The sequence below is a fragment of the Gopherus evgoodei genome, chromosome 2, assembly GCF_007399415.2.
Source record: "Gopherus evgoodei ecotype Sinaloan lineage chromosome 2, rGopEvg1_v1.p, whole genome shotgun sequence".
NCBI classification, from domain to species: Eukaryota; Metazoa; Chordata; order Testudines; family Testudinidae; genus Gopherus; species Gopherus evgoodei.
In genome coordinates this window covers 75939097-75955626 of record NC_044323.1, presented here as the reverse complement: position 1 = coordinate 75955626, position 16530 = coordinate 75939097, and the positions used below count along the sequence as shown (strand labels likewise).

Sequence of the window (16530 nt, the reverse complement as noted above, 5' to 3'; positions counted from 1 at the left end):
AAGAGCAAAAATGACAGGATACCTTAACACAAAACTTGAATTAACTTTATTTTCCCCTATAGTTAACAACTGGTCTGCATTGAGCTTTAAAGCAACAAAGTAAAATGAAATCTCAAAAGGGCAAAGGGTCAGAAATCCAGAATTTTTAGTTTTGTGAAAATGTTGCAGCTGTAGTATTGGTCTGTAAAAGAACCATTAAGCTCAAAAACGAGTTTATAAATCAAAAAATATTCTACACCTTGGGAAAAATCAGCAGTAACATTCTCACTGAATATTGTAAATTTACATTTTCTTCATGAAAGGTACATACTATTCTGCATTTTACACCAATACTTCTGGTGTAAATTAGATTTGCTTATATAAAAATGAGTTGCATCCTGTGGCAGGAAAATAAACAGCAAAAACCCTCTTTCACTTTATTAAAAGAACAAGAAATTTTTCAAGTGTGTATAAAGTTTCCTATAGCTGGAAAGAGAACATGTTCAATCTCCATTTGTATTTTAGTGCATTTAATTTGACAATTGTCACTTTAAAAAAAAAAAGAAAGCAAATAGCACTAAAGCAGAAGTTTCATCTACTGATTAAGCACCCTAAATAAAAATGCAGAGAAACACAATCCTTTCCAAAAAGAACCCCAAAACCCTCACCAAAAAAGGTAGGTTGGGGTTTATAAATCCTCTCTCTCTCTCCAAATAGCCACAGAAAGGGGATTTTGTATACTTGTCAACCTTTTTTTTTTTTAATTTAAAAAAAAAGTCTATGTTTTACCATGTAAACATTTCATAAAATTAGTTTAACTTTAGTTCTGAAACACCAGCTGTTGTAGTGCTCAGTAGTATTCATTAATGTTGCTTCAGATTTTCAGAAGGATACAAATTTAGCCCTTATATCTGTTATACAAGATTTGTGCTGTGTAAGGCAGCAATACTGCAATTGTTTTTTTAACAAAAGCAGCCTATTCAATTTAAACTTATCCAAGTACTGTAATATGTCCAGTTATTTCTGAAAATGTAGCTTGCCTCTTATAGTCCAGACCAAAAAATTTACAGCAATAGAAAAAGTACATTTAATGAACCTATGTAAATAAATACTAGAAGGGAGAATAATCTGTGTTTTCTAATAGCTGAATTACAAAGATCTCCATAGTCTCTCAATTGTTTTTAAAAAAATCAACAGGTTGGAAAAACTCATCACTTTACAGATTTCGCCATTCCAGTTTACATTACATATTGCTTATTCAGCTGAAGTATATTTTATTTTTTAAAAAATTGACAAGTATGCATGTGCCAAGGACCAAATTAGAGGGTTCTTTGGTGCAATCAGTCCAAATTCTCAACAGATTTGAAGGATAATATGTACCAAGAAACAAAAATCTGCTGCTAGACTTGGACAGCAGCTCTGTCTTGCTTCACATTACAAATCTAAAACAGCTGTTCTCAATAAGCCAACATTTTTTAAATCAGACATTGCCTGAAAATTTTGTACAATAATCTGGACCAATGATGGTTCTGTACCCTCATGTTGCTGTGAAACATGACTTGAGCTAAAGGCAAAGACTGGTTATCTCAAGGACAACTGCTTCATATTAGCAATCAGAACAGTGTATTTAAACTGTCTTCCTGTTGGGTCTCTTGCCTTTCTTTAAAATTAGTTTATTCTTAATGTAGCCCCGCTTCCTTTTGGCAGTCTAAAAAGAAAAACAGATACATTGTATTAGTTAATTATAATGCTCTAGAATTTACACGGTAATGCTATGCTTCAATCTTTAGACTTTTTTTTTTAAGTAAATTTAGATAGTGGGCCAAAACTACATCATATTGTCCTTTTATTTTAAAACTGTTAAACATATGGCAGACTAGCCTCAGGCTACTACTTTAATAAAACCCAACATCCTCCCCTTTCACAAAGTTATATGAAAAGCTGTTTGTTGCAGGATCCACAAGTCCATCAGCTGTGCTGATGCTAATTAGAGCAAAGATTCTAATTCAGCTTGATTAACACAAAGAGCAAAAATGACATATAGAACAGGGGAGAATGTTAGTCTCAAACTTGGAAAGGAAAAGTTTCCAGAGAACTGAGTACTGGGTAACAGAGTTTTCATCTTTGCAAGGATGACCTGGTTAAGTCTATCACTCACAGAACTGTAGTTTAGTGTAAACAGAACATGATAACTTATGTCTATATTACTGATGGACTACATTAGAGCAACTATTAACATCTGTATGCTTTCAAGGAATAAATTAACATGCACAGGATATGGGAGTTCTAGCCTTTTTATCCCGCACAATCAGTTTTGGAGCCTGAGTTGGGCCCTAAGATGACATTAAATAAGCAAAGAGGGCTATTTAATTTTCTATTTGATGTCCCAAATTTTAGGCTGAGCAGATACTTATTTTTATGAAAGGACTAAGTTATTTTCATTGTATTTATATCTATGGGAGACCATAAACAATCGGATTGTGTATTTAATTTGTCCCAAAGAACAGACTATGAAGTGCAGCTGCTTCAGCACATTCTATATGAAATTTGCTTGTCAGGCTCACCTGAAAGCCACTGACAATGGGAAATAGAAACTACAACCCTTTAAGAAGCTGGAAAGCAGAGATCTTGATTGTAACATTTAGAGTGCACCTTTCATTTTACCAAGGGTTATGACAAGTATACATATAAATTCATCTACTACTGATAACTATGTAGCCATGCACAGGCACTCTACATAACAGCTTAAGCTAATATATATTGAATTTTCAGGGGTTCATGTGGACAGAATAATTTTGCAAGTTGGAGGCTGGCCAGGAAGATACTGCTCATATAGTTACAAAAGATCCTTTTAAGGCTTTATCTAGACACCTGGCTGCATTAGTAACCTACTGGTTCACTGATAATTAATGGATAAATTTATACAGTATGTAGAATTTACATCTCATTTCCAAATGCTGACCATACTTTTATCCTGTCTTAGCTTGAGAACAAATGGGTTGGAATACAGCTGCCAGAAGTATGGTTAGGGTTATTAACAACAGGGGACTTCAGAAGTTCTCATACCATAACTATGTCAATACTACAACTTGAATTTCAGGTGTTAGAGTGCAATTGGCACTTTACTATGAAGTTTAAACTGAAAAAACAAAGGTCCAGGCCCCCTGGCAATGAAGGCCAATTCAAAATATTCATGTTTAGCATTAAATTATGACTTCAGCTCTAAAGGCAAGTTACCAATTACCGGTGAAATGGTTCAAAACAGATTCCTCTCTACCAATCCAATTACAGTCTAATTGAACCATGCCATCAAAGCACCTTAGAGACACTGGTAAAATCTGTTCAAACATTTTATATCCATAAAGTATCCTTAATAATTGTATGTTATGCACTAGTTTAATAGTGGTACTATCATTGTTCACTTGACAAGATTTGAGACTCCTACTTGGGATAAATCACTGCATATCACAGGGCTGCTAGCAGCTGCTTTGAAAGATTTTTCTTTTCATTTCCTATGCAACACCCTACTCCCCCCCAACACTCCACTATAATAGACAAACAACACACCAAGACCAAAATATGAAATGAGTTTTTAAAAAAAAGGAACATTTTAAGTGAGATGATTTCAAAGAGTAAGAAGCCAGACACTTAAGTTCCATCAACAAAAGGTTCAGATTTAATTTATTTCATACAAAAATGTCATTTTGAAACTTCTAGCATCACTATTTACAAACAGGTTCAGAAAGCAACTTCCACATTATTTTTTACTTGGTGAGCCAGTGACTGAAACATGACTGATGTACTTTGGAGAGTATACTTCAATTTACATGAAGCTGTTTAAAATTTGTAACAGCCAGTGACACAGCCTACTGCCAGTTAGCAACACTGTCTAAAAAAATAAAAATCTAGCTGTGTGTCTTCACATGCTCACAGGTTAAGCAGACAGTAAATTAACAATTATTACCAGCAGGCAGGTCTGATATTGGAGACTAATATGAATGAACCGATCATAAAAAGATCTGGCTAGTGGAAATATATAACTCACCAGCTATGCGATTTATTGTTAAAAACAAAACAGTTTGTTGCCCCTTTTGAGTTACTTCACTGGGAACCCACCTTCTTTGACAAATACTTCTGTTTTGGTAAAATGTTGGTTACTCTAGGTTTATGGTCCAATGTCTCTCTGTTGTCTAGTTCTTTCACTTTGTATATTCTTACAAGCCAATGCTCTGATGTAAAGGCTTCCTCCAAATGTTTGAATTTAATGTCCTTGTTGCCGATCTCAGCATTGCGTGTGCGATCAAATCCTGGTGGTGTCCGAAAATCCAGCTATAAAATTAATGTTACACATCAGTTTGGAAAAAAAATATGCAATGCATCACTGCTAACTGAGCTGTGCTCCGCATGTAACCATTCCCTGGGCTAGACCTAAACTGCTTTAGTGGGGAAAAGAATCTGAAGAGAATATTTTCTGTGCAATGTCATTACTGCTCAGAAAATCTTGAAGCCACGGCTTTTTGTTAGTCAGCAAAACTAGAGCTCAAGTAGTTCTGACAACTGGAGAGGAAACTGATCAAATGACTGATACTTGTACTATGTCTTCTGCATTATGACCCAAGTCACCAGTGTCAGTGGCGAGTCTTATTCTTGTTTCCTTTCTGAATAAGGAAATGACAGGAGACCATGAATGTCCAAAGTGCAAGAGCCCGTGGTACCTTATAAACATGGATGCTTTCTCTCTGTCCTCTCTTTACAATGAAAATGCTGCATGGAAGAATATGAAACTACACATCCAAACTTCCTTGCGTTGGTTCTATAAGCCAAAGTCAGTCCTGAAGTTAAACAGGCATAAGGCCCACTGATCTCAGAGTTCTACCCATTTATATGAATAATGAATTTAGAGTCGTATCAGATATGGAAGGGCACTCAAAAGGGGAACAGGAAAACGAGAATAGAAAGTTTTATGGACTTAAAACAAGGCAAGTAGCAGATGGGAAAAATGGAAAAGGAAAGCATGAATGAATAACTAAGATTAATAAACTTTATTCACAGATGTAAACCTTAATTTATGCTAAATGTCATTCCAGTGGGGGAGTGGTGGGAGGAGAAACAGCTATCAAACAAATGGTTCAGACACATTTGTGAGAATTAGGTGAAGCCTTTAGGTCTTAGTAAGGTGCCAATGTGACCCTTAGCGTCAAAGTCTGGGGAAGAGAACAGGTAATTTATTTGTTTAAGCACGGTTCCACATAAATGAAAAACTATGGCATAAAAAGAATAACTTGAAGTGTAACTCTTCAGCAAGATTACTGCTTACAATGAATCACTAAATTCAAAGGTATGTCCAAGGAAACAGAGATGAATATAAAGCAGCAGCAAAGGGTCCAAGATAAAGTCTACATAACAGCACTAGTACTGCTAGAGCAAATTAAAGATTACATACCATGGTAATAATTTTTTCCAAAAGCGTGACATTAGCTTTGCAATTTAAGATAGCACTGATTTCCATCTCTTCACTAGCAGAGTGAAAGCTAACATTCAATAAAAAAATCTCATCAAGATGACAACAATTTTCTTGGCTTTGTGTCAAATTCAAATTAAATAAAAAGGGGGTTCTATTTAGCAATGGCATAACCTCTTCTCCAAGACATTTCCATTCTCGTGCAGCTGAAGTTCCATTTGAAGTGATTCAATTCCATACTTCATTACCTTTCTTCAATGCCCATTTGTGTAGTATTGGATTAGAAATAAGAAATCTCAATTAACCAAATTAACAAATGGCAGATTTTTATACTTTCAGAGATACTAGTGATAACCTTATTCTTACGAAGTTGACGTGATCTCATCTCCCATGGAACTATATTCTCCAGTGGTGGAAACTGATGTAGGAGTTCATTTTAGCCCAAACAAATATTTGAATCTGAAAGGCAATTCTGCAACTCTCTATGCCACATGGTCCTACCAGACAGTTTATAGGTGTCAAACAACAGATGCTACTAAGAGGTCTTTCTACAAGCAAATGTTTTCAATACCATTTAGAATAACTGTAGAGCGCTAGCAGGATCCTGTGTACCTAGGACTTGACAGACACATCAGGGCTTTTAATAAGGGGCTGATAAATGACGGGGCTGGTGCTGACACTGAACAAGCAAACTACGGATGACTGACGAGCTGAAAAAAACCAACCTGTAAGTGGAAAAGTTCCGGATACCACTAACCTGCATTTCTCCAAATCTGTAATAGGACATTTTATACATGAGGCAGTTCAGCAACGTCGGAGAACCTGCCTTGTCTACGCGGAACTCTCCCTGTGCAGTGAAGTAGTCACTTTCCTAAAAAACAAAACAAAACAAAACAAGGAAGTCTCATTCTCGCCTCCCCAAGACTCACACTGATGGGATTTGATAAAGTGTGTAAACTATCTTCTGTATTTTAAATATACATGTGAGGGAAGTTGTCTTTTAAACAGAAAGTGAGGCTCAACCTTAACTATAGCATAACAGCTGTGTAACTAAGACACAGAGGTTGTGCACCATCAGTTTTACTGAACAAATTTACCCCCTAGCTGACATGATCTTGGTAATCCATTTATTGTATGTAGATATACATGACTTGTTTTTGCAAGTATTTCTATAGTAAACAGTTCTTGGAGAACACCAATATTCTGATCTATTGCCCAAATAAGGTGTATAATTTAGTTGGGATCTACCAGAATTAGTATTTTATGCTTTATGCACCTGAACTACTACTAATTATTCTGGAATAACATAACTAGTTTTGTGGCTATTGCGATATAAGCATGAACTATAGGTTGTATATACAACACACTTGAAACCACACATTTTAACATTTAGGAAATGGAATTGTTGATTGTATAGAATAAATTAAAAAAAAAAGTCAAGCAAAGGCCTGTGGTTACTGTCCCTGGACACGTGCCTGAAATTTAACTAACTGAGCAGATTGCTCCCTTGCATCTAATCACTTTACAACATTTTATTTTGTCTACTAAGACTGTTGCTTGTCTTCTCTTGCAATATTCAAGAACTGCAGAACTAGCATCTTGATTTAGAAAATGTGGATATCCCCCTACCCTACAATGTAAGTAAAATCCTTCTACTCTCCTATTAGCCCATAGTTCAGTGTGGTAGAAATTCATTTCCTGGAACTGTAGTATAAAACTAAAAAACCAGCTCCTTAACAGTAACTATTTAAATGTTCAGAACATCCCTTGGTGATTCAGTTCAAAGCCCAATGGTCACATTGTGACCCACACAGGCTATTACAGTAGATATCGTGTGCTTTCAGTAACAGTTTTCAATTCCACAGATGAAACATACTAAAAAATGTAAAGTTTTAAAATGGCTGACTCTTCAAGACCATATATACTGAAAGACAGCAGACTATCACTCTCTGCCATCCAGACATGAAGGAAGAACCCTAAAAAACCATATGATTTAACACATTTTATCAAATAAAATGGTAATAAAAATATGTAGATTTCCCCCTTGTGATAAGGTCACACCATTTTAGTTAATGATGGGATTCGAGATAAGATATTGCCATATGGTACCAAAAAATGGATCTAACAGAAATACTGTATTTTGCCAGGGACACACTACTCAGATTTATTGTTTACATTTCCACTTACCCGGATATCTTTGGGATGCTCGCCCTCTGCTATTCTCACCATCCACAAGAACTTGTTGATATCATCACCAGAGTAGCCAATCACACCTCCAAAAATAATTAAAACATAATCCACATCCAGACTCCTCATGATCTCATATGCTGCTGTCTCATTTGATGACATTGCTTTTCCCACCTACAATATTATAGGTACAAATATCTTAGTATCTGTACAATTGCTTACCAGCAAGCTAAAGGTCCAGATCCTCAGCTGATCTAAATAACTGTAGCTCTACTGAAGTCAATGGAGCTACACCACTTAACACAAACTGAGGCTCTGGTCCAAAACACATGCAAATACCCTTCACAGACCTTGTTCATCTCATTCTGTATAAAGAAAACCCATTACGCCTCCATTTATTTGGAAACCGAAGAACCCAATCCCTATGAAAATTATTTTATTCTTCATGGGAAAAATCGGTGTCTGCTGGACTGAGCTTTACAGTATATAGGACAGTTATACAACTTTTTTGCTCTTCTACTGCTTCTTCAAACTACATTTGAATTGCCAACAGATAAAGGAGATGCTGTCTGGCAGGGTGGCCCAGTGCACAATGAAAAATATTTTTAAAAAGTTGTGATAACTTCAACAGAAATTCTTTAAAGTGCAAGTTAATTTTCCATTTTCACTTTCATTGAGTTCATTGTGTCTACATAACCAAAAGGCAGAGAGGGGCAGAAATGCGTGTGTCTCTTTCTTTTCGCTCTCTCTTCTCCCCTATTAGATTTACAGAGTGGAGTCATTTAGGTTTAAAAACCCAAAACAAAAAGCCACTGAGACAAGCTCTTCAAGTTCAAACACTACAGATACGTTTTAGGTCAAAAGGTAATATATGGGGAAGAAAATAAAGTTAATTAACCATAGCCAGAATCTCTCATAACAGTTGTTTTTCCACAGGTTTGTTTTTTTGTTTTTTTTTAAAACAAAAACAGACTGGAGATAGAGAAGATACACTTACAAGGTCAACACCTGCACCACTTTCATTTACTGTTGAGCTTCCTAAATTTAAAGTATAACAATACATCACTAAGATATACATTACTATGGCAACTGTTTTATGTGCAAATTCCTTATGTTAAAATACATCAAAAATTAAAATTTAAAGAATGTTGTTAAATCAATGACTTAAAGCTAGGAAATGCCAGACTTATGGTGACCCATGCAACATTAAATTTGGCCTTCTAATGCATATACATTATGATACAATCTTTAATTACATGGTCATGTACTATTTTTTCCACAGGAGCCTTCATTCAGAGAATGGGCAGTTATCCAGTGTGTGGATCTAAGCCTTTTTTCTCTCTCTCTCCACCCTCTCTCTCCACAACCATTCAAACGCTGTACTGAATATAGAATAGTTAATATCCACATGGGTATTTCTATTATGCTCTCCCCATGGTATCCGAGTTCTTCACAAACAGTTCTTTACAACACCCTGTGAAACTGGATGGTAGTATCCCCATTTTACAGGAGAGAACTAAGGCACAGAGATTATAGCCGAAGATTAGCACAAGACAGTATCAAAGCACACGTTAGATTAAGAACTGGCTAAATCAACAGATCTCAAAAATTTGTAACAATGGAGGATCATATAATGGGGGAGTTTCTAGTCACCTGCAGGGATTGGTACTAGGTCTGATGCTATTCAACATTTTCATCAAGAATCTGTAGTAAATATAAATTCACTCTGATAAAATTTGTACATGACAAAGATTGGCAGAATGGTAAAGAATGATAAAGACACGACAGTCAAATCAAATGATATGGATTGCTTGGTAAGATGGGCCCAGTCAAACAAAACGTGTTTTAATACAGTCAAATGCAAAAGTTACACATATAAGAGCAAGGAATGCAGGCCAAACCTACAGAACGGGGGACTATATCTTGGAAAGCAGTGAGTTTGAAAAGAGTCTGGCTCCAGCTAGTTTCACACTGGGCATCCAGAAAACAAGAAACATATAACTAGGATCAACTATGAGTGTATTTATTCAGTCACTTGTCCTGTACCACACAGGAACTCTGTGGTAGGGGAAAGGATAGAATCCAAGTCTCTAGGGTGGCAGGCAACCTCTATAACCATAAGACCATCCTTCCTTTTCCTGCAATCCCCTGCCTCATTCGCTCCACACCAACTACTGCAATAAATGTCTGGTGGATTACTGCCTCAGCCTCCTTCACTACATAATTCTGATACATTCTCATATCTGTCCATCCACTTTGCAGTGAATGAAGAAGAGTTCCTGTGGGAAAAAATAGCATGTGATAATGTAATTAAAGTTTGTATCATAACGCATGGCATCTGACCTGGAAAATCTGACTGACACACACACACACCCTATCCCTTTCAATTCTGAAGAAAAACATTCCAACCATTAACCAACTGTAACACATAATGCTGTCTTCCTGAGTCTGCACAGACAGCTCTAGTGCCTCTCTTGCTGCTCAGAGCTTTCCCAAGTTTCAGCTGAGTAAAAACTTAACTGAATCTTGTCAGTTTTCACAGTTATTCAGAATCTAGTAGGCAGCAGTGAAACTGATGATGTAGGTTACTTTCACTTTAAAGCTGCTTAGCAAAACTGAGTAGCAGATGACCAGTTCTGGAGCTAACTACTGGAGAAAGTGATTCAAAAACAGAGTCCAAGGAGGGCTACATTAGCAGAGACTAACCTACCCATCCATGTAGCAGTCAGGAGGCTCTAGGAACTAGAAGAGGAACAGAAAACTGCCAAAAGGAGTTACATTGTGGGAGGGCTTCAAGTTTAGATATCTACAAATTTACATTTCCCTATTTTGATGCACGGTCTTAATTCTCAGAATAATCTTTTATTTAAAGATAATTTAAGGGGGGAAAAATCAACTATCAAATTAGATTTCAAGATTACCCAGTTCTAGTGTCTAATAATTTTGCTCCATGACAATCTAGTTGCAGCATGTATTTTTCACCTCAGTGTAATGCAAGATTGAATCAGCACCACTGTTTTCATATTTTGATCATACTGTTTAAGATTTAGATATTTTGTACATGAATTAAAAACATTCTAACTCTTTAATTTGGAAAGCAACCTTTCACACTGGAATTCTAACATATGCCAAACCTTTCTGTGCCCCTTCCATCCCTCATTCTATAGCAATTCTCTTAAAACCACACTATGCGTAAACAACATAAAATTGTTTTTGGAGTAAAAGTCAGCCAGATATTTTGATGTTTTTAACCTCTGAGTATATAAAACTACCTTCCTTACCAGGGCTATGTGGCTGTTGTTCCAGGTATTGTTATCAACTAAAGTAGTCCGATTGGCCATGCCTGCTATCTGATAGCCATAGTCCCACCAAGACATTACTCGAGCATGTTCATCTGTATTTTGTCTTAGCCAATAGTATGCCTCTCTGAAATCATCCAAGATGTTCCGAGTGCTGAAAGAGAAGTATCAGTTTAGCCTGTATTCAAACTAATGTCAGCGCCAATTTAACCACAAGATGACTACTGCTTTGTGGAGATGCTCAAAACAATCTGCATACACACACAGTTCTTCTAAAGTAGGTTTGCTGATGACATGCACTCAAGAGCTCTGATTAACCTGATGATAGCTGGCTAGTCAGAAAACAAAACTTTTGAAGGGGTTGACAAAATTGTATTTTGAGTAGTACATTCAAGTACAGAGTTTATACTTGGATGAACTACGGGCATCTGTTACATTATCTGTAAACACAAGCTAGCTTACAAATTGTTTTTAAATTAAGTCAGTCAAGTATTTTGATGTTTTTACTTCTGACTACATAAAACTAGTTTTACCATTTTGTTGGGATGGGGGAGAATTAGAAATTGGATATTTAGGTCCCATCTGAGATTACAGAAATAGAATGGAAGAAGCTGAAAGGGAAGGCAAAACGACTTGAGATACCAATCCCAAGAGCCCAACAACTTTTTTTTTTTTAAATTTGCCTTTACAAATTGCCTTCAAATATACAGTGCTTTCTTACCCATCATGATTGTATGAAGCCAGAACAACACTAGGACTGGAGTATGCATTGCTAGTTACCCAAGTGCAATGGACAGCAAACATCATCAACAACATCAGCATCAACATAGTAACAATACTCTTGATGTTGGGACCCAGTCCTTCTTCTGTTTTTTCCTGTTCAGATACGTGTTTCCTCACTTTACCTGCCTGAATAAACACAAATTGAACTGTTACAGCAGCTCAGATATAAAAGATGTTTTTCTGGCCATGGCAATGGACCCAATAGCTTTCTCTATACCATTGCCAACTCACAATATCATGTAAATAAAAAGATCAATGAAGTAGTTCTCCAAATCTGAATATGTACAGGGAGATTTTTACATCCAGCACCATGTAAAATGGATTCTTCATCTAAAATCTTCCTTAATAGCATAAAATGCTCACATCAGATGAATGCTTCAGAGCCTTGTTGAGGTGACAGTTGAGTGCAGGGCAAAGTAAGAGGTGAAAATAAGGCCTCTGAAGTTGAGAAGAGCTACAAAAAACAAAGCCTGCCATTGTGAAGGGTAGGTAGGAGATATTCCTCTTGCACAGTATTTTGGTTAGCTTTATAAACCCGCAGAGAGTAGCATGGGTTTCTGAATTCTGCCTCAGAAAAACAAGAACCTCTGTGGTGTGTTCCGGTTTGTTTTAGATGTGACAAAAGGAAAGAAGAGGCCTACGTATCTTTTTGAGGCAGGGTGAGGTGAGGGAAAAAAGTTGTTATATTTGCTGCAAGAAAAAAAAAAGTTAAGGAAAGATAACCAAGTCTCCTGTGTTACAATACAAACCTAGCCAAAACCACAAATATCAAGGAGCCATGTGCAGCCATCTTCCTCATAAGCAGGAAAAAGGCAATGTAAGGTTTATGAAGATGATCTTTTCATAAAATATATAATCTTTTATTTTTCACTGTATTTGAGAGAAAATAATGGCAAAATTTGCTATTTAGAAAAAACAAAAACAACATTTGCATGGCAAATAAAATATTTTGACTTCAACTCAGCAAGCTTGTAATTGTGTTACAGCCTGCACACCACTTCCTGGTTTGTGAAACCCTCCCCAGGGAAGCCAAAACACTAAATACATTTTTCTTTAATCTTTAGGCCACTACATAATCTCCTGGGGTAAAACTGACTTTCAATAGGATTTAGACTTCTAAATTGCTTAGGCACTTTTGAAGTTTGTCCCAGGTGAATAACTCCTGTAAGGAAAATGGGTCTGAGCACTAGGAGATTAGAAATGGGTGCTTAACTACAGAGTCATTCTCACTCTATTTCGCTGGTCAAAGAACTATATGCATTGCCACTATGAATGATAATGAATGCCAGAGGAAGATGGTGAGAATGACTCTACAGTCTGGTCGTAAGGCGCTCACCTCAGATGTGGGAGACCCAAGTTCAAGGCCCTCCTCCAATGGCTTCATTTATCCAGAGTGGAACAGCTTCAACAAGACAGACTGAATGATAACTCTGAGCTTGATTCAAAGACCACTGAAGTCAGTGGAAAGACGAACTGGGTCTCCAACACCCCAGGTGAATGCCTTCACCAACAGGCTAAAATTTCTACAAAGGTGGCTCTCACCACCACCTTCTCTTCCTACAGCCATTTTGTCAATGGCATCTAAGTCCTGCAATTTTTTTGGCTGAAACTATTTGGCAAATTCATGTCAAATATGTGCTGGCAAGGAAACAGATGTACATTCTTCATAGCTAAAGCTTCAAATGTAGCCCTAATTAGGGCACGTTACCCAGAGCTAACAAAGGCTGGTCTGAGCATCACTAAGTCCATATAAACAACAGCAACAATCACAGCTCCTAGCTAGACGCAGCTAGGACAAGCATTATGGGCTACCGCTGCTCCATCGGCACCATGATGGATCTGACAGGACTCCAAGTTTACAAATTATCCTGGTATTAGGTAGGCATATGCCATCAATAAATGGCACACTTGTAACACCAACCCACCTAATTCCGCTAAATGTTTTTCTCTACCAACAGGCAGGTTTGTAGTCTAAGGTTTGAGCTGCAGCCAGTCTGCATTTAATTTCTCGAGCAGGCAGGGGGAGAGTAGTGAGACTGCAGAATTTAGTTTTGCTGTAAAGGAGATTCAATCCCTGATCCAAAACCAACTGAAGTTAATTGGAGTCCTTCCATTGACTTCAATAGGCTTTCAATCAGGCCCTTAATTCAGAGTCCTTTAGTGCCCTCACATACACACTGAAATGGGTGACAAGATAGAATCTGTACAGCTAATCCTTTAGGAAAATGAACTTCCAATCCTACCTTTCTGGGAAGAAGGACCAAATACATGGATTCCCAAATGGTTACACTTGGGTGACTGCGGTGTCTTATTGGTGGGTGTCTGTTCTAAGCATTAATATTGAATTTCTTGATGCCAGTGATCCAGACCTACAACAGTAGTTTATAGACAGCTGTAAAATAACTGGGCAAAAAACAGGCTATGTTCTGATCTCCAGGGCGTTCCCCAGAAATATCTAGAGTAGGAAAAAAAGCCTGGAATGCAATTTATTATATTTGTGTATTTGGAATTCAAGGTCAGTGTCTGCACATTGAGTTAAGATACACAGTTCAGGGAGATACAAGCTCCTCTGCACATCTATCCTGACCATCAGCCTTCTGCTTTTTCCACTGTTGTGGTTCTCAAGACAAGGCTGATAGTTTTAAGAATGAAGTCAGTGTGTTTAAGTCCAAATCCCTCTGTACTTTATAAGGGATCAGAGTTAAAAGGAGTAAGAAGAACCCCCATCCTGCACAGGTCTCATATTACAAAATGTGTAAAACTGAACATTTAAGGTTGGAATCCAGTAGAAGTGTGTAGGACATCTTGTTTAAATTAATAATAATGCTTCACACACGTACACGACTTCTTATCCAAGAAGATACAATCCCACAAGGTCTTATATCCATTTTATAGTCATGCCTTATCAGACTGCAGCAATCCTTGCTTTAAGATGAAGAAATTCAGCCTGTCAAAGCTCTGACATTGAAGCTTTGAACCTCAGACTATATTGCTCCTTATTATGAAGGCCAATGAAAGATCTGTAATGCTTAGTATAAAAGAGCATAAGGACATATCAGCAATGACTCAGAATCTCTTTTGCTCACCTTGTCATACAAGTTGCCTGGGTTTCTTTTGTCATCCTCATCACTGCTGTCTTCTATTGGTGGATTTTCCCTCTTCATATCATCACCCAAATAATGTTCAAACACATTGGAGAAAGCAATTGCTGACAGCATACAGACCACTGGAGTCAAAGTCAACATTAGACGAACCATCACACCAGCAAAGTAAACAGCACTGATTGCATACAGAGCAACTGCGGAGACAGAAGTCCATTAATGACACATAGAAAATAACATTCAGCTATTCTCAGAAGAAATTACTAGGTCGTTAAATTAGCCTCAGAAATAAAGATAATATCCCCTAAATGGGGTTGACAGTATCTTGGTATATAATGCACATTTATAGCACATATCCTGCTAAATATTGTAAAAAGCTCTTATTGAATAGTTTGGAAAGACTGTGTTACATCTACATACATCCCTTTTATCCCCAAAAGGCTTCTTAAAAATATAATTTTGCAGCTTTTAGTGAGAATCAGAGCAGAGTTTTGATATTCATTAACAGCTTGTGGCATTTCACCAAAAAAGCGCTCTAAATGAACTGGTAGAAGGAAGAAAATTGTGTAATTTCATTTAATAAAAATACAGCAGAATGGCTTTAGACTGGATAGTTTACTGAAACAGAAAAATCAGGTTACAATTTGTAAGGAATTAAATAAAAACTGGTGTGAATGTATGTCATGACATATATAATCACTCCATAAGATTTTGCAAATTTACAGGGGGTTATCAACATTTCAATTCCAAGCACATACCTTCAACCACTTAAACATGTTTTTGCTAGCATTGTTATAAGGTAACCCCCTCACGATCCCCCAGCAGAACAATGTTATCATTCTAGAATACCTTTATAATAGCAAGAGCGCTTTTCGCAAGAAAAAAACGCCCCTGTGTACATTGGACAGAGAAATTATTATAGCAACTATTATTTAGACGTTGTTAGGACAGTTTCAACCACGTGGACTGTGTCATAAATTTTAACAACTGATTGTTTATAGAAAAGGAGATCTGCAATGGAAATTGTTCCAGACCATCACTAGTTTAATTTGGAAATTTTGGAATTCGCTAAGGGATTATATGATTTAAGTATTAACTAAAAAATGAGGTTCCCCACCCCTGCACTCTGGCCTCTTTCATGCTGAATAAAAGGGCTTGAGCAGAATTAAGGGGCCTTGAAAGCCCTAGTTTAGGTTGGTACATCGAACCATATTAAGAAATGTAATATTTTCAATATTTTATCATCTCCAGTAAATCAAATTGCTATAAATTGTGTTCAACGCTACGTAGCAACAGCAAACTTTACAAAAGTGTCTTTATCCAACACCACAGTTGTTGAAGCCTTCTTCTAATACAAAATGTATACCAACTTTATTATGGGATGCAAAGCACACCAAACGAAGTAGAACTTTGATGAAGACAAGATTCTAGAAAATAATTTTTGAATATCTTCTTACCAAAGACTCTTTCATCATTGATGTTTTTGATACAGAACCACAGTCCTGCTGGGAAAGTACACACGAGAATATGCAGATCAAAAAAGAAGGAAACCCATGTTGTAGGCTGATGCTCAGACACAGAGGCAATGATCGGGATGTGAATTTTCGCATACCTTGTTTAAAAAAAATTCAGTTCAAATTATTTTGAAATTATGAAGTTGCCAAAATTGTATAAATCAGAATTCTAAAGCAAATTTAAAAGTAAATATTTTAATTTAAAA

General features: G+C 36.8%; 1 protein-coding gene across 1 annotated transcript in view; it reads right to left on the bottom strand.

Moving 5' to 3' along the window:
- Nucleotides 1-23: 23 nt before the first annotated feature.
- STT3B (STT3 oligosaccharyltransferase complex catalytic subunit B) overlaps nucleotides 24-16530 on the bottom strand; it is an 87458-nt gene continuing 70951 nt past the window's right edge. Inside the window, exons 9-16 of the mRNA XM_030551006.1 lie at nucleotides 16268-16422; nucleotides 14796-15007; nucleotides 11648-11835; nucleotides 10909-11080; nucleotides 7628-7801; nucleotides 6198-6311; nucleotides 4096-4308; nucleotides 24-1687 (exon numbers count right to left, since the gene is read on the bottom strand). Coding sequence (XP_030406866.1) covers nucleotides 1607-1687; nucleotides 4096-4308; nucleotides 6198-6311; nucleotides 7628-7801; nucleotides 10909-11080; nucleotides 11648-11835; nucleotides 14796-15007; nucleotides 16268-16422 — 1309 coding nt within the window. The 3' untranslated portion in view covers nucleotides 24-1606. The remainder of the gene's footprint in view (nucleotides 1688-4095; nucleotides 4309-6197; nucleotides 6312-7627; nucleotides 7802-10908; nucleotides 11081-11647; nucleotides 11836-14795; nucleotides 15008-16267; nucleotides 16423-16530) is intronic.